A 19,204-nucleotide genomic window follows, 5' to 3' on the forward strand; every position below is an offset into this window, starting at 1 on the left:
GCTTCCTGCTCCGTACACTGTATAGTTTTCATGCCGACGGTCGCCTGAAACCGCTGATCATGGGGTTGTGGGATGTCAGACCCCCATTAATCTGATATTGATGACCTGTCCTAATGATAGCCCAGCAATATCTGTATCACGGACAATCTCTTTAAGCCACACTTAACATTTGAGAGAAAACACTTTCTTAAGAACAAAAAGCAGACAAAGGAAATAAAAATGGTATTAAAAAAGCCTACATTTTACATTATAATATGGAAAGGCAAATGGAATTTAGCACAGTACTTCAATTATAGACGCATTACTTTGGTTTACAGTTCTATAAATTTTCTTTTAACATGTTATCTGATACAAATATATACAGATATTCACATACCAATTTGGAAAACAACTTTCTTATGTATGTACAAACAAAAGATGCAAAACAACATTGTATCTATTTTGCTTTTATATTACTTTTGTATCGATTCCTTTATATGATGTATGTTCATATTATTTTGGAAAATTTAATAAAAAGAATATCAGAATACTGCAGATATTTAATTACTTATCTATGGTACTAAAAGGGGTTGTCCAGATTCTAGATATTTCTGACCTATCCTTAGGATCACCATTGTCAGACACCCCTGATGATCAGATGCAGCACCAGAAGCACTGTGTAGTGGCAGTGTCGGGTTACTGTGGCTCACCTCGCACTGCAGCTCTGCTCCTATTCACTAGAATGAGCTGCCTTAGGCTGGGTTCACACGAGCGTGTCCGGATTAGGTCCGGATGCGTCCCGGTGTGTTGCGGCAAACCCGCGCGAGTAGGAATGCAATTGCAGTCAGTTTTGACTGCGATTGCGTTCCGATGTTCAGTTTTTATCGCGCGGGTGCAATGTGTTTTGCACGCGCGTGATAAAAAACCGACTGTGGTACCCAGACCCGAACTTCTTCACAGAAGTTCAGGTTTGGGTTCGGTGTTGTGTAGATGTTATTATTTTCCCTTATAACATGGTTATAAGGGAAAATAATAGCATTCTGAATACAGAATGCATAGTAGGTGATCAATTGAGGGTTAAAAAATAAAAAAAAATTAACTCACCTTCTCCTCTTGTTCGCGTAGTTCTCCCGGTCTTTAGTTCTTTAAAAAGATGAACTATGGGCTAAAGGACCTTTGGTGACGTCAGATCACATGCTCCAATCACATGGTACATCACCGCGGTGATGTACCATGTGATTGGAGAATGTGATCTGACGTCACCAAAGGTCCTTTAGCCCATAGTTCATCTTTTTAAAGAACTAAAGAACGGGAGAACTACGCGAACAAGAGGAGAAGGTGAGTTATTTTTTTTTTATTTTTTAACCCTCAATTGATCACCTACTATGCATTCTGTATTCAGAATGCTATTATTTTCCCTTATAACCATGTTATAAGGGAAAATAATACAGTGTATAGACTGTCACCTAGCAACCATGCGTGAAAATCGCACCGCATCCGCACTTGCTTGCGGATGCATGCGATTTTCACGCAACCCTATTCACTTCTATGGGGCCTGCGTTGCGTGAAAAACGCAGAATATAGAGCATGCTGCGATTTTCACGCAACGCATAAGTAATGCGTGAAAATCATCGCTCATCTGAACAGCCCCATTGAAATGAATGGGTCCAGATTCAGTGCGGGTGCAATGCGTTCACCTACCGCATTGCACCCGCGCGGAAATCTCGCCCGTGTGAACGCAGCCTTATCCCGGCACGACCACTACACAATGGACGCAGCCGTCCTTCTGGCTCCGTTCTTTGTGTTTTTTTCTGGCACCATTGGCTGCTGCAAAGAGCTGGTCAAGGACAGTCCCGGTTGTCGGAACCTCACCAATCTGATATTAATGACCTATCCCAAGGACAGATCATAAATATTTAGAACCTGGACAACCCCTTTAATTGAACACGAGAAGCAAATGTTTTGTTTCTCAGAATATTACCAGACTACCTGGCTGGCACACATGAAACAAGAAGCTCAGAAGTGTGTACTGACCCACGGATTTAAATAAAAAGTGATAGAACTTCTGTTTTGTGTGGCTTCACACATCAGCATGACTATACATTATTTTTTCTATAGAATGTAGTTTTACAGAAGTCTATATATTAAAGGAGTTGTAGACCAACAAGCCAAAATTAATTTATAGGGTTAATCCCATCTCAACATTTGTGCCATATGACCGGGATATACCAAAAATGTCAGATAGGAGTAGGTCCCAGAGGTGGGACCTGCACCTATCTCCCGAACGGATTTCCTACAGTGAAAGAGAGCACATTGTGCGCATGTGCATTGTCCATTCCATTCACTGCTATAGGACTTCTGAAAATAGCAGAGCGAGTGCACTCGGCAATTTTCAGAGGTACCACAGCAATGAATGGAATGCAAGCCACAGAGGCGCAGTCACCTCTCCATTCACTGCCATTGGACTGACGGAAATCGTCTCTTTTTGGAAGTCCCATAGTTGTTAATAGAGGGTGACCGTGTATATGCAGCCGCTCTCCCTTGCCTTTGAGGGCCACATTCCGGAGATATGCAGGGTTCCCAGAGGTGGGACCTGCTCCTATCTGACACTTGTGACATATTTTAGCAATATGTCACAAATGATGAGATGGAAATACCTCTTTAAGGACCGGAATTCATTTAACATACAGAAGAAAGCCACTCACCTGACACTCCATTCCAGTTGGGGACACATCATCACTTAGGTCAGTAAATGGCTGCAGCAGTGCATGTGACAAGGGACCGGAGTGGCTTTCACTTTTATGTTAAATGCATTCTGGCCCTTGATTCATTTTAATGAAAGCCTCAGACAATAATAATAATGGCACAGTGGTGGGCAAATCCGCTCATGAGTCAAAAGAATGCCAGTCTGGTATTTAGTTCAATGTCAAATTGCCACTTAGCTGAGGGTAAAGGTGAGCTGTCAACACTACACACGTGTCCATTTTAGAAACTACTTGTATTCTATCCTATTTTTGAACTCTGGTTTGCCCCGTTCTTGAATATTTATGAATAAATTGACAAGTAGATATTTTCATTCTCCTTCTCAAAGAGGCATAGCCCAAATCACTTGGACACTGTAAGTACTGATTGGACATCCTCAGAGAGTCCTCTTTAAAGGGAAGCTGTCACATTGTACATGGTGTCCAAGCTGCAGGCATCAGGTTACAGAGCAGGAGGAGCTGAGCAGAATGATACATAGTTCTGTGGGAAAAGACTCAGTGAAACTTGTATTGTATTCCTGTAAATTCCTGCTCGTTCTGGTCTCTGAAGTCAAGAAGGTCCTATCAGTGATTGACAGCTAGCTCTGTATACACAGCAATAGAGGGAAGAGAGAATCTTTTCCCACAAAACTATACATCAATCTGCTCAGCTCCTCCTGCTCTGTAATATGCTACTGCAGCCCAGACACCATGCTCAAAGTTTACAGGTTCCTTATAAACTACTGTTCTTTTTCTTTCTTTCTTTCATATTTATGAAATGTTTGTTGAATCTGTGAAACTCTGAAAAGTTTTCTGAGAATAAGAACATTTAAAGAGCATCTGTCAGCTGACCTGTTACATGTCCACTCGGCACCTGAGGGCATCTGTGTTGGTCCCATGTTCATATGTGCCCGCAGTGCTGAGAAATATGATGTTTTAATATATGCAAATGAGCCTCGAGGAGCAATGGGAACATTGCCCTTACACCTAGAGGCTCTGCTCTCTCTGCTCTTTGATTGAAAGGACCAGGTGTGATGACATTTTCACTGTCTTTGCAGAGAATGCTGAGCCTCTATGTGTAATGGCAATGCCCTCGTTGCTCCTAGAGGGTAATTTACATTTATTACAATGTCATTTTTCTCAGCAATGTGGGCACATATGAACATGGGACCAACACAGATGCCTTCAGCTGCCAAGCGTACATGCTAGAGGTCAGCCAGTTTCATAGGTACAGATCTGCTGATCGATGCCCATTAAACTGATCATACTTTCCAAATGTGGCTTCAACATAGTGAATAGGGAAATTATCATTAATATCTACAATAGCCTCACTGACAGATCACCCCAAAAATTTTGGAGGTAAATTTGAGCTTACATTGGATTCCATCTTTCCTCCAGACGACGATGTAAGGAGATCTTGTCACTGAGGTAGATGTTTATCTGATGTTTGCTGATACTTTCCTCTTCCAGCTTCTTTTCTTCCCCTTGAAGATTGAGTCTCACTGCTTGACCGAATTCTCCCAAGGCTTGAGGGTCCAATGGTGGTTTGTCATACACTGGCCTCTTTAACTGCTGATAATCTACTTCCTTTTGAATGACAGGTGCATCTCTACGCCCATGATGTTCCTCGGCTTTCAGACCCCCCAAATTTTGGCTATTATTGTCTTCTGCATTTTTACTGAACAATAGGAAACCAAAGAACAACACACAGGCAATGGCAGCCAGTAGACAAAGTCCCCTCCTTCTCCTCAAAGGTTGCCAAGCAGTTACCAGTACACGTCTCCTCTTAGTCATTATTCACACTCTACAACAGATCTAGAAATAAAAGTGGAAGTCTCAAGGGAGTGTTACCTGGATGTGCCAATTACTGCCTACATTTGGTTCCGTGCATTTCTATGCCCTGCTGAGAGTACTGAATGCTGGCTACACATAAAGGCAGTTCTAGCAGAAGTTCGACAGGATTTGTGGTAACAATAAATACAGCAATCACAACTACAAAAACGGCTCTGTATATTTCAATATCAACCTATTCTGAGTCTTTTAGATAATAAAAAGGTAATCTTTACGAGAAAAACATGTATCTCAAGTGCAGATCTCAGTCCACTTGCACCAGTCAATGCCATGCAATCACTAAAGCAACATCCAACTGCCAATTACATAGATGGAAACTGTCAAATCAAACTTTCCTGAGTGACCCAGTTCTGTTCTGCACTTTCCCACTCACTCTATGGCCACGTACAAACGTCCCGTCGAGTTACTGCACCATCAGCTGAAGCGCAGGCAGACCCTCCAGCAGCCTGCACAGTCCTGTCCTCGGACGTCCTGGATGCAGCACCTTCCTTCCTCCCACCCTAAGCACCACCTCTCCACGTCTTCCTGTTCCTCCAGGCCACGCCCCCGCTCTGCCCTGCCCGCCGCTACTGCCCTCGACCAGGAAATCCAGCTCCTTTTGGAGATCCGTTCATTCAGGATTGGTTCCTTTGGCTGAGAAGTGATCGGAAACAAAGATCTGTTACACAGAGTCTTTACAGCTCCTTGGGTGAATTAGAGTTTTGTTAAAATTATAAATTCATGTTTTAAAAGGGCAATCAGGGTTCTTTCACACTAGCATTAAAAGAATCCGGCAGGCAGTTCCGGACGAAAATCCGTATGCAAACGGATATCTTTTTTTTCCGGATCCGGAAAATGCATTAAAATACCGGATCTCTCTTTCCGCAATTCCTGGAACACTTGGTACCGGATATTTCAATGAAAATGAATGCCGGATCCGACAAGTGCGGTAGTGTTTCAGGATTTTGGCCGGAAAAAATACAGCAAGATGCTGCAGTATTTTATCCAGTCAAATACTGTACAAGGGATGGAACGGAAGACATCCTGATGCATCCTGAACGGATTGCTTTCCATTCAGAATGCATGGGGACAAAACTGATGCGTTTTTTCTGGTATTGAGACACTTTACTGGATTTCAATACCGGAAAAGAATAACGCTAGTGTGAAAGTACCCTTATACAAGCAAGATGACAATATATGTAATTCTTAGCACTACTGTTATACAGGGTGGCCCATGTAAAAGTAGCCGGTCTCCAAGTCAAACTGCCTTAAAGTAAATCTGTCTTAGGGTACGTTCACACTAGCGTTAGAAGAATCCTGTAGGCAGTTTCGATGCCGGAACTGGCTGCCGGGTCCGGAAATCCGTATGCAAACGGATAACTTTTTTTTCCGGATCCGTTAGACTTATGCATTGAAATACCGGATCCATCTTTCCGCTTCCGGAGCACTTGGTACCGGATCCGGCATTAATACATTTCAATGGAAATTAATGCAATATCCGGCAAGTGCAGTAGTGTTCCGGGATTTTGGCCAGAAAATACCATACAAGGGACAAAACGGAAGACATCCTGATGCTTACTGAACGGATTGCTTTCCATTCAGAATGCATTGGGATAAAACTGATGCGTTTTTTTCCGGTACTCAGACCTTTACCTGATTTCAATACTGGAAAAGAATAGTGCTAGTGTGAAAGTACCCTTAGTTGACCGTAGCAACCAATCAGAGCTCAGCTTTCATCTTTTTAGCGCCCTGTTGGAACTAAAAGCTGAGCTCTGATTGGTTGCTATGGGCAACTAAGACAGATTTATTATTCAGTTTGATAAAAGTGGCCTATTGTGTCAGAAAGATGGTGTTCTCCCTGGAACAGTGAATAGTGATTGTGGAAGGCTATGTGCAATGCAGATCGATTAAGGAAACGCAAGAGACCTTTGCCAACAAGTATCCAGGAACAAAACCACCAGCTAAACGTTGTATTTAGAGTCTGGTTCAGAAATGGCATGAAACATGAAGAAAACCGAGGCCTCCATTGATCAGGATGACTGAAGTTGTGCATGAAATTCAGCAGTGGATTGCAAGTAACCCCCAAAAATCAACTCAAAGACTGTCTCAGCAAGTTGGTGTCAGAGAGCGCTGAAATCTCTGAACCTGAAACCGTAGCGAAGGAACTGCAGGAACTGAAAGAGTCTGACAAAGCTAAACGCGTAAATTACTGGACTTGGTCGCTGACTATGATTGCTGACAGACATTTGGACCCATTACTGTACTTCATGACAGACAGAGCTTGGTTTCATTTGTCACATAAATTCCCAGAATACAAGGGACTGGTCCACTGAACATCCCCATTTGATTCACGAAACACCACTTCACAACCAGCAAATTGGCATTTGGTGTGCAGTATCAGGAACACGAATAGTAAGCCCAATGTTCTTCAAATCAACTGTGAATACCGCAATTTACCTGAACATCTTTGAACAGTTTTACAACCAACTAACACCAGAAGAAATAATGTCCTGCTTTTTCCAACAAGATGGGGCAATATGCCGCACCTCACGGAACTGGTATGGGTTCATGAACTGTTTATGGAGGAGCGAACTGTGACAAGAGGTTATGGCCACTACGTTCCCGAGACTTATCCCCATATAATTTTTATCTGTGGGGAAATTTAAAAGAAAGTGTCCGCTAACAATTCACATCCCCTGGATGAACTAAAGGAAAACCTCACAAGCAGTATCAGCCAACATAATCCAACGTACCCAAAGATGAATAGACGTGAACGGGGACCACTTTCAGCATCTTTTGGGACCTGTGGGTAATAAAAATGTTAAAAAATCCACTTTTTCGTTCATCGTGTCATGCTATCGCTGGAAGCAGGCTAATTTTTCGTGGGCCACCCTCTATTTTAGTCTAGATTCATACTAGTGTTTCGGTGATCCTCTCTGCATTTGACATTGCCAGGATTGATGGCTTTGACATCCGACCCCATTAACTATAACCCAGCAAATATGGTGAGAATATGCTGGCACATTTGCCGAGTTGCAGCCAGATCTCCTCTTGTCCCTATTATAGATAATGGGGCCGGACAGCATTCATGTAGCTTCCAGCAATGCCGGATCCTGAGAGACCGCCAGGGTATTCCCCACCAGAACAAAAGCTGTATAGGGGATTCTTTACTATAGAGGGTGGGGATGTACTGCAGAAGCAATGAGTCAAGGTAGAGGAGCATTTCCTCCCATTTAGGCCACTTTATTCTAGTGATTTTTATACTCACCCAGTCCCCTTAGGATTATGAGTGAATAGCTTAAAATGTAGCTATTAATACACCTGTTTTAGGCGTAAAAATAGTCGCAAGCCCCTTTTTCAGACTATTTAGAAGTGACGAGTGTGCGATGAACACATTTGCTATATTTTACACCTAAAAACAGGCATAAAAGAGGAGTAAAAACTACTCTAGTCAGGGGCACAAGTAGTTTTTACTCCAGGTGCTGTCAGAAGTGTGCCTAATTCATAAATTAGCCTAATCCTCTGGCATTGCAGAGGGGAAACAAAGATCAGCTTAAAAAGCCGGTCTTTGTAAATAACCCCCAATAAGTGCACCTGAGAAAATCTATCATAGGGTACATGGCGGTACCATTACACGTTGCGATAAATGAAAGAACCAATGGCGTGTCTGTTTGATGCCCGCTGTAACTGGAATAAGGTCGCTGCGGTGAGAGAGCCAAAAGAACAAGCAGATAAATAGGAGATGGTGACTGTGCTGACCCTGTAAGACCTAGCCATTCCAATGGTATAACAGGGTAATCTAAGGCATTGTTTTCCCCTTAGTGCTTTCACACAGTAGTTATGCTCACATTGTGCCCCCTCACAGTAGTAATGCCCATATTTTCCTCCCCTTACAGTAGTTATGCCCACATTGTTTCCCCTCACAGTAGTAATGCCCACATTGTGCCCCCCTCACTGTAGTAATGCTCACATTATGCTCACTCACAGTAGTTGTTCCACCTCAGTGTAGTTATCCCACATTGTGCCCCCTCACAGTAGTAATGCCCTCAATGTGGCCATTTACAGTAGTAATGTCCACATTCTGATGCCTCACAGTAGTAATGGCCAGATTGTGCCCCTTCACAGTAGTAAATCCCACATTGTACCCCCTCACAATACCAATGTCCACTCACAGTAGTAATATCCACATTGTACCCCTTCACAGTAGTAATATCCACATTGTGCCCTCCAGCTCCATTAATAAAATAAAACACTGAATACTAACCTGTTTACCCAATGACTGGGCACATCTGGCATTCACCAGCAGCAGGACAATGCAGTCACATGCACATTGCTGGGATGTGTAGGAGGAGGCTGGTTCCCAGGCCTGCACTCTCCTCCCACACAGCCCAGCATTGCGATGTGTGGCCTGCTGGGGAGCACCGCAGTTCAGCTGAACAGTAAAGCAGGGAGTGGAGAGCTGCCTGCTTTGCCATGTAAATCAACTGCCTGGGTGAACCCTTAACCCTCTGCAGCCGGGGCACATGCCCGCTTCCTCCCCTTCCCCCTGAGCTGCATGCGGTGTAATTTCAGCGTTTTATTTACTACATTTCTATTTGCTGGGTTATTTTGTGTATTCTGCTTTCCTTTTCTAGCAGTAGGAACTAAAAAGCAAGTGGTTAGTGTGACAGTGAGTGTGCTTGCTGAAGCAGCTGTGTCGCTCACTGTCTAACCCTCCCACTTGCTTTAGTTCATGATGAAGTAATCCTTGTCAAGAATGTCAACTACGTAAATGAGTTAGTTCTAGAGATGAACTATGTTAGAAAGCTTCCAAAATGTGTCCCTTATTGGGGGCAGATAGTGTTTAAACACACATGGTTTTATGGGAAGAAAACTGGCTTGTTCGGACCAAGCGTCCCTGTTTATACACACACACATTAGTGTCATAAGACACAGTGGCCCTGCAGTTGTCTCGCCTACTTTATTATACTTACAAACTGTCAGGTTTGACAAGGAGTATAATAATCCAACCAGTTTCACCGTCCTTGGCTTCATCAGTCTGTGTGCTTTTCTCCTTCTCCTGTGCCAAATCCCTCCACCTTTAGGAAAACGGCGCTGGTGAAGTTATTGCCAATTGGGCTGAAAGGTTATGGTTGGTCCCCATGCACAAGGAAGGTGTAGAGAAAGGGGGAATTATATATTTGAACATCGAACCCATGAAGAAAAAGCTAGTGAAGTCAGCACTTTAAAGAGGACCTTTCACTAGAATAAAAAATGTAAACTAAGCATACAGACATGGAGAGCGGCGCCCAGGGATCTCCTTGCACTTACTATTATCCCTGGGCGCCGCTCCGTTCTCCCGGTATAGGCTCCGGTATCTTCATATGTTCAGTTCAACTGGGTGGAGCCTGGCGGCGTCTCCATCTCCCAGGCTGTAGTGCTGGCCAATCGCAGCGCTCCATTAATAGCCTGAGAGAAAAAAAACCCTCTCAGGCTATGAGCTGAGCGCTGCGATTGGCCAGCACTCCAGCCTGGGAGAAGGAGACGCTGGCAGGCTCTACCCAGTTGAGCTGAACATATGAAGATACCGGAGCCTATACCGGGAGAACGGAGCGGCGCCCAGGGATAATAGTAAGTGCAAGGAGATCCCTGGGCGCCGCTCTCCATGTCTGTATGCTTAGTTTACATTTTTTATTCTAGTGAAAGGTCCTCTTTAAGCATGGACTGTGTACTCATACTGTGGAAGGGAAGCTGCACAGGGACACTGATATTTTCAGGGTGAGATACTCTACATTAGGATGTTCTCATTGATTGTTTTTCTGGATAGTGTTTTTATTCTGTTTTATTTTATTATTTTATAATCTAGAAGTAGATTCCTCGAGATTCCGTTCGGTTCAGGTTCACAGAATTTTTAAAAAACTTTGGTTCGGACCAAACGGAAGTTGCTCCAGTTGCTCTAAAAATTGGTACATAAAACCCTCTAGCCTCCTAGGACTAAGTATTTTTAGGAAACATTTTTCTTATTTGCTCAACCCTCCACAAGCTCTCAAACGCAATCAAAGTAAATCATGTCTGAGTGACACTGACATACATAGCTATGGGTAATCGCACGTTTGATGGTGTTAACATATAGCATGTTTAAAAACACACTGCGCTGACACATGTGCTTTGCTTTTTCCTATTCCAAAGCTTCCAGAAATTCTCTCTTCTTGGAGGTTTAAACACACAGTGTTTGGTGTTATAGGAGTAAAAAAAAAAAAGTGGAGAATTATCAAACTGGTGTAAAGGAGAAATGACTTAGTTGACCACAGCAACCAATCAAATTCCACCTTTTTTCACAGCTTCCTTGGAAAATGAAAGGTAGAACCTGATTGGTTGCTATGGGCAACTAAGTCAGTTCTGCTTTACAACAGTTTGATAAATCTCCCCCCATGTCTTTACAGGGTCACAATGCTGCCCATACGACACGTGTTCATTGTCAGAAGAAAAAGTGGCTCGTTGCGAACTAACCTAAAAAAATTCTCCCTTTTAATTGGAGCAGCAGCAGTGCAGTGAGGATGTGGAGAGGGTAATAAGAGGCTTGTGGCCACAATAGTAGTAGCAGCAGCAGTAGCAGCATAGCATAGAACATACAAGGCAGTAGGCCGGCTGTATATAGGTAGTAGTAGTAATAGCAGTACTAGTGGTTGTAGTAGTAGTAGTGGTAGATGCTTTGCATTAATAGTGGTGGCAGTAGTGGGTTAGCAGTGAGGAGCAGCAGCAGCTGAGGCAGTGGAGGCTGCAGGAGCCCCCATATGGTACATGTGTAGTGTCCCACTACGTAAAAGTGGGCACTACTAAAGGTCAATTGGGTCATGTTGTTTCCCACCTCCTGTGGGAGATTGCTTATGGTATTTTGTATTGTATGACTGCATATTTCCCTGTTATTTCCTGTGTACCAGGCCTGCTAGGGGTGTAGTTTCTCCTCCTGAGCTGTAGAGGGAGCTAGGGAACCCCTAGTATATATAGTTAGGCCCAGACAGGAAAGGGGAGTTCTAGTCTAGTCCAGGAGGCTAAACAGTTCAGTCTAGCCTGCCTGAAGTCCTGAGTAAGTGAGGCTTAGAGGTTAGTCCAGGAGAAGAAGATCCTCCTGAGTTATCTTGCACCCTGCAGAGTACAGAGCAGTACTAATCCTATACAGCCAAGTGGAAAGCTGAGGGGCAGAAGTTTATTGTCAGCAATAGAATTGATAGGAGGTTTCCCTACCCAAGGATAAAGCCAGCTATTAGGCATACGGGCCTTGGAGAAAGCCAGACAGGATTCTGCAGAAAGTACAGCCTGATCTGTGAGTTTAATTCCCCCTGAGTTATCTTGCTAGGATTCTACCTGCCACCTGGGTAAAGCCTGCCTGCTACTAAATATTCTTTATATGGAACTGTTTGGAGTTTGTACATAGTTTGAACTGTTCAGTAAAGAAGAATTCTAGTTCACTGCAATCGTGTGTACCTCCATTATTCCTCCTAACAATCGGTGTGCCACCGTTACCAGCACTGGCGTCACGAACTGTAAGGGATCTTGCCACAGGCACGCTAAACCTTCAACACCCAGGACGCCTCACCTATCACCCGGCCTGGTTCCCATATTTAGAGAGTGCCCCAGAGGATCTACGTGCCAGCCTCTTCATCACTGACTGTACGCCTGCCCAGGGTATACTACAAACTGTGAGTACTAAGAGTAACCCTCGGTCTGTTAATTGACCCCTGTGACCTCACACTCGCTCACCCTGAAGGACTGGCGTACTGCATATTTTGGCGTCACGAACAGGATGCAAATATTTCTATGCCATAGTGGAATCTGAACTGTGTGCCATAATTGGCTACTAAGTGATTGATGCCCTATCTGTTTATCTGAAAATTTTGGGGCCAAAGAACTGTGGAAAATCGCGGTATGAAAGTGTGCATTGTGGACTGTTTGCTGGTTTCCGAGCCACCGCTTGCTGAATCGACAGCGTTATGCTTCAAGATGGCCGCTTAAGCTGTCTGGAATTATTGTTGCGTCATTATTGTGTCCGCCTGGCGCGAAAAAGAAGAGAAGGCGCTGCCCTGCCTGCAAAGAAGATACAGCCTACCGCGAATCTTGAAGCTTAGGAAGGCCACGCCTATCTCCTGACGCTGCACTTGGGACCTCCGCACGACGTGATCACGTACCTCGCGAGACTTGGACTGCGCATCACCGGAGCGAGTAAAGCTTCGGTATTAACCGGCTCCTTTGTGTTCAAGTACCGGGGAGATTCCGATCCTTGCTGGAAGTCTGGGGGGAGATCCCTCATTAGTAATAAAGAACTCGATTCGGGGAACGCACGTCCAAATTGGATTTTGGCCTGCTCCGCCGCTCCTTAAAGGGCCGTACCCTCTCCATGGTCACCCCTAACAACGGCCTGTGAGAGCGAAGTCCAGCGTGAGTCTGCCTGCAGAGCTTGCATCCCTAGACCCCGCCATGTCCGCATCTGAGGAAACAGGGCAAGTGGCCCCCAACGAGCCTTCTGCAACTAACGCAGCTGAGAACAGGGTGCCCGCCGCTGCGGCAGCCTCTAGCCTGATGCCGCTGACCATGCCATATTATTTTGGGGCCCCCTGGTTCCCATGATATTCCGGGGAAGCCCACAACTTGAAAGACTTTAAAGATCAGATCATGGCCTTATTTCGGCTCTATCCTATCTCCGCTGAGCAACAGATGGAAATTCTCTTAGGGCAGTTAGAAGGGGCCGCCCGCAGGGAGGTCATGTCATGGCCCAGCTCCGAAAAAAATAACATGGAACAGATCTTTGATCGCCTTGGCACCACGTTTGAAGCTCGGACGGTGTCAGAAGTTAAGATGCGTTTTTTAGCAAGAAGCAACAGCCCGGTGAGTCACTCCGTAATTTTGCTTTGTCCCTGCAAGAGACCTTGAGGGCCGTAGTTCAGGTGGACCGCCGGGAGGCTGAGAACCAGGACCAGACCCTGCGAGAACAGTTCATTGCGGGTGTAAACGCTGAACATTTAAAGGGCCAGCTGAGGATGCTGTCGGCCCAACACCCTAATTGTACGTTTCTGGACTTTAAAGGGTTTCTGTCACCCCACAAAACGCATATTTTTTTTTTTGGATAGTTATATTCCTTATAGCGCGATATAGGAGAATATAATAGTCTTACTTACTTTCATGCGGCCGATTCTTTAGAAAACGAAGTTTTATAATATGTAAATCAGGGCTCTACCAGCAAGTAGGGCGTCTACTTGCTGGTAGCCACAGCAGAAAACCGCCCCCTCGCCGTGTTGATTGACAGGGCCAGCCGGGATCTCCTCCTCCGGCCGGCCCTGTCAGTATTTCAAAAATCGCGCGCCTCTGGTCATTCGGCGCAGGCGCTCTGAGATGAGGAGGCTCGTCTCCTCAGCACTCCCTCAGTGCGCCTGCGCCGATGACATCACCAAAAGAGAAGACGTCATCGGCGCAGGCGCACTGAGGGAGTGCTGAGGAGACGAGCCTCCTCATCTCAGAGCGCCTGCGCCGAATGACCAGAGGCGCGCGATTTTTGAAATACTGACAGGGCCGGCCGGAGGAGGAGATCACGGCTGGCCCTGTCAATCAACACGGCGAGGGGGCAGTTTTCTGCTGTGGCTACCAGCAAGTAGACGCCCTACTTGCTGGTAGAGCCCTGATTTACATATTATAAAACTTCGTTTTCTAAAGAATCGGCCGCATGAAAGTAAGTAAGACTATTATATTCTCCTATATCGCGCTATAAGGAATATAACTATCCAAAAAAAAAAAAAAGAGTTTTGTGGGGTGACAGAAACCCTTTAAAGAGCTGGCCATCAGTATCCTGGGTCAAAATCCACCCACAGGGCCGGCGGCCTCCCTTCAACCACCGGTCTGCCAGCCAGTAATTATGGATGTGAAGCTGTCAGGAGCCAATCAAGCCGCCCGGGCTCCAGTAACGGATGTGGTGGCGGCATTGATGGAGCAAGTTAACCACCTCACTAAGAGCCTGGAGAAGGTGTGCAGGAAAATAAAGGAATGGGAGAAACCATTGTTACTGGAAGACGAAGGCCCCCTACTTCAAAGGCTCTTCCCGCCTGCATATAAAGAGGTCTACCCCAAAGATCTCGGTGGACGACCGAGTTACCGGTCTAAGAACAGCAAGCGGCCTGTCTGCACCTATTGTAAAAAATATGGCCATACTGAGACAACGTGCTGGCAGTTAAACATGCCACCCTCGAGGCTGAGGACCGCCCCTCGGGAGGTAGAACAGTAGGTCCAAAAGATCCAAGTTGGATGCCCAGATATGTAGGATCTCTTCCAAAAATTAACATATGCATTAACGGGATACCTTTTGAAGCTCTGCTGGATACTGGGTCTCAGGTCACCACAATCTAACGACCCACCTTTGACAAATTCTGGAACTCAAGTCTCCTCACCCAGCCACCAGAATCCTGGCTGGATATCATTGCTAGCAACGGCAAGCCGGTGAAAGTCCTTGGGTACTGGGAACCTACCCTTCAGGTGGGAGAAGCCACGTTACCACAGCAAGGTGTGATTGTAGTGCAAGCCGGAGATAAAGGGGGCACCCCGTGATCTTAGGGACTAATGTCTTTAAAAATTGTTACTCCGAGGTACTTGAGGCACTGAGCCAATCCATACCTTCAGCTTCACCTGCTTCTAACACAAAAACTGAAAAAATAAATTCAAGTCCGAATTAAAGCAAAACACATTCCTACCAGAACAAAACTGACACCATCTCCTCCAAGAATGAGAATAACCATACCACGTTCTGGGAGCTGTTAAAGTTTTATTTATTTTATCCATGGGCAGCCTGAATTCCCTATTCACCGAATCAATAATGATGCCTAAAAACTCAATTTCTTTACAAGGCCAAACCGTCTTTTTTTGAGCTAACGGGACACCAAACTGTTTGCAAATCTGCATAAAACCGAACAACAAACTTGAGCACTCACTAAATGAACCTAAAAACAAAAAATCGTTCAGATAATGTAACATACTTGACAAACCCACCTTCTCTGTAACAACCCAATGTCAAAAGGAAGAAAATGTCTCAAAATAAAAACAAGACCACAACAAACCCATAGGAAGGCATTTGTCAAAGAAAATGTCACCATTAAATTGAAAACCTAATGAATTAAAGCCATCTGGGTGAACAGGCAGCAAACGGAAAGCTGACTTAATATCTGACTTAGCTAAGAAACAACCTTCACCAAAAGAATTTAATAACGAAACTGCGTCATCAAACAATGAATAAGAGACAGACGCTGCCTCTTTATCTAAAGTATCATTAAGAGATGACTTCAATGGGTATGATAAGTGATGAATTAATCTATAATCATTAGGATCTTTTTTTGGAACTAAACCTAACGGGGACAACCTAAAATCTAAAAAAGGGGGGGGGGGACAAAAGGACCTTCAGCTCTACCCTCTTTAATTTCTTTATCAATTTTCTGTTTAACTATATACAAACTCACATGCCCTCTCACCTGTCCCTTGTGCCGGAATCCATGCTACCGCGGTGGAAGCCGGCTATAATGTATTAATGATTAGCTATAAATATCCTACCTTCTCCTCCTCCCTCACACATGAGTAAAAGGGAATGTTCTCCTGAAACTTTGGCAAGGAGGTCAGAGTGATGTTTGTCTCGGCGTCCCTCATGTTATATGCTTCTATGTTGAAATGGACTTTCTTATAAATCAATTAAAAACATGAAAGGGATTCACCCGTGGATAGTGAGTATTTAATGAATTGCTCACTGAGTAAGCATGGAATACTCTGAGGTAACTTGGAATGTATGAGTCTGCACACTTTGAGACTGTTCCTTCCAGTCCACAACCTCAACCTCCCTCAGTAATAATGTGGTGCCTATGGGAAGCCAGGGAGAACTGTGGCCTGCTATTAGTACTACCTCTGGCCGGATAGCTGGTGCTGCTACTATCCACATTCTAAAGCCTCATTCACACGTCCGTGCTCAAATCCGTGAGAAGGTGGCTAGTGTGGTCTGTGTGTGATCCGTGTTTCGCTGACATTGCACAGCTGAAAAATAATTTTCAAAACATCTCTTCCTAATGAATTGTGAAACATGGATGCAACATGCATGGTATACGTGTTGCATCCGTGGTTTTAATGGACGCATAGACTATAATGGACGTGATGGATCCGTGAATACGGACAAAATAGAGCATGCATCCGTGCTAAAAACACCAACCCACGGACCGTGCTAAAACACTGATGTCTGAATACACATTTAATGTCCGTGCAACACTGACGTGTGAATGAGGCTTAAGTCTGGGATGATGAGGCCTGGGTATTTCCTTCTACACTCTTCCTTTTTCTAGACATTTTGTTATGAGGTCTATAAATTAAAAATCATGGGTTTGGTACACAGATAATTAAATGGTACTAGCAAAATTTAAAGAGTGTTTTCTGTAATTTAAAGACAGAAACACAATTAAATACCCCTCCCCTTTTACAGACACTGTACATTGGTATTGACAATTTACTTTGATAATACAATTTTTTTGTGGTAAAATGTCTTTGAACTATGCGTTCAATAGCACAGTTTTAACTGCAATTTTTGTAGTAAAAAGACTTTTACACGGTCTGATGCAGCAATGCGTTCACTAACTCGGATATAACAATGCAATTTTTCAGTGAAATGTCTTTAAATTATACTGTTTGATGCATTAATGCATCTGCTAACAAGCAGTGGCGTACCTCCAATACAGGCAGACCACACAGCTGCCATGGAGCCTGTGGGGGAAGGGGACCCGGCCGTGGATGAAAGGCCCTACCCCCTAAATTACATTAAATAAAAATGGCTGCACTGCCCAGAGTCCATGTCTAAGGCTCGGGTCCTGTCTTCTTACTCCCTGCTTCCCCTGTGGGTCCCTTACACAATCCATGTCTCACTGGCAGTCACCGTCCCCTCTCGGAGCCTAGAGCACTAGGTCTGCTTGGCGCTGGTCAACATGCTAATCAGCATTTAGCAGTCATCCTGCAGAGAGAGTGACTCGTCATCTCCTGCAGGTTCTATCCCGCCTGCCGCTCTGTCACACAGTGACAGCAAAAACAAGTGCACACTAACTGAGCAGAGTATGGCGGGTATGGCAGGGGCACACTATACAATAATCAGCAGGCACAATTGGATTGGATTAATTGGACAAGACTGTGCACTTTTCTGGTCAGATTCTGGTATTCTGTTCAAGCATATCAGCAGAAGTACCCAAATCACCATATCCAGCATATATCGAACACTGATCCCATTCAATATAATGGGGTCCATTGGGTTTCACTGTGAGTAGGTGAGTCAGATGTGGGTAGTGGGAAGAAGCTAAGAACAGGGCATAGGGGCTCAATCCAGATTCTTGCTATAGAGCCCAATGATTTTTGTGTATCCTCCTGCTAACAAGGATATAACAATAAATTGTTTGTGGTAAACTGTCTATGAACTTTGCATTCTATAGCACAATTAAAAGAAAAAGTCTGGTACCATTGTTCATTTCTGTCATTAACCGCCTCCGGACCGCCTAACGCAGGATCGCGTTCCGGAGGCGGCAGCCCTGCGCACAGTCACGCATATATGCGTCATCTCGCGAGTCGCGAGACTTCCTGTGAATGCGAGCACACAGGCTCGCGCGTTCACAGGATCGGAAGGTAAGCGAGTGGATCTCCAGCCTGCCAGCGGCGATCGTTCGCTGGCAGGCTGGAGATGCGATTTTTTTAACCCCTAACAGGTATATTAGACGCTGTTTTGATAACAGCGTCTAATATACCTGCTACCTGGTCCTCTGGTGGTCCCTTTTGTTTGGATCGACCACCAGAGGACACAGGCAGCTCAGTAATAAGTAGCACCAAACACCACTACACTACACCCCCCCCTGTCAATTATTAACCCCTGATCACCCCATATAGACTCCCTGATCACCCCCCTGTCATTGATCACCCCCCTGTAAGGCTCTATTCAGACATTTTTTTGGCCCAAGTTAGCGGAATTATATTTTTTTTTTCTTACAAAGTCTCAGATTCCACTAACTTGTGACAAAAAATAAAAACTTCCATGAACACACTATGCCCATCACGAAATACCTTGGGGAGTCTTCTTTCCAAAATGGGGTCACTTGTGGGATAGTTATACTGCCCTGGCATTTTAGGGGCCCGAATGCGTGAGAAGTGGTTTGAAATCAAAATCTGTAAAAAATGGCCGGTGAAATCCAAAAGGTGCTTATTGGAATGTGGGCCCCTTTGCCCACCTAGGCTGCAAAAAAGTGTCACACATCTGGTATCACCGTATTCAGGAGAAGTTGGGCAATGTGTTTTGGGGTGTCTTTTTACATATACTCATGCTGGGTGAGAGAAATATCTCAGCAAAAGACAACTTTGTATAAAAAAATTGGAAAAGTTGTCTTTTGCCAAGATATTTCTCTCACCCAGCATGGGTATATGTAAAATGACACCCCAAAAAACATTGCCCAACTTCTCCTGAGTACGGCAATACCACATGTGTGACACTTTTTTGCAGCCTAGGTGGGCAAAGGAGCCCACATTCCAAAGAGCACCATTTTTTACACATTTTGATTTCAAACTACTTTGCACGCATTTGGGCCCCTAAAATGCCAGGGCAGTATAACTACCCCACAAGTGACCCCATTTTGGAA

At 44.6% G+C, this 19,204-nt stretch overlaps 1 protein-coding gene across 1 annotated transcript in view; it reads right to left on the reverse strand.

Annotated features, from left to right (window-relative positions):
• GALNT12 (polypeptide N-acetylgalactosaminyltransferase 12) overlaps nucleotides 1–5,072 on the reverse strand; it is a 63,998-nt gene extending 58,926 nt beyond the window's left edge. Inside the window, exon 1 of the mRNA XM_040434105.1 lies at nucleotides 4,096–5,072. Within this exon, the coding sequence (XP_040290039.1) occupies nucleotides 4,096–4,514 (419 nt within the window). The 5' untranslated portion in view covers nucleotides 4,515–5,072. The remainder of the gene's footprint in view (nucleotides 1–4,095) is intronic.
• Nucleotides 5,073–19,204: the final 14,132 nt, after the last annotated feature.

Source organism: Bufo bufo, chromosome 5, assembly GCF_905171765.1.
Source record: "Bufo bufo chromosome 5, aBufBuf1.1, whole genome shotgun sequence".
NCBI classification, from domain to species: Eukaryota; Metazoa; Chordata; class Amphibia; order Anura; family Bufonidae; genus Bufo; species Bufo bufo.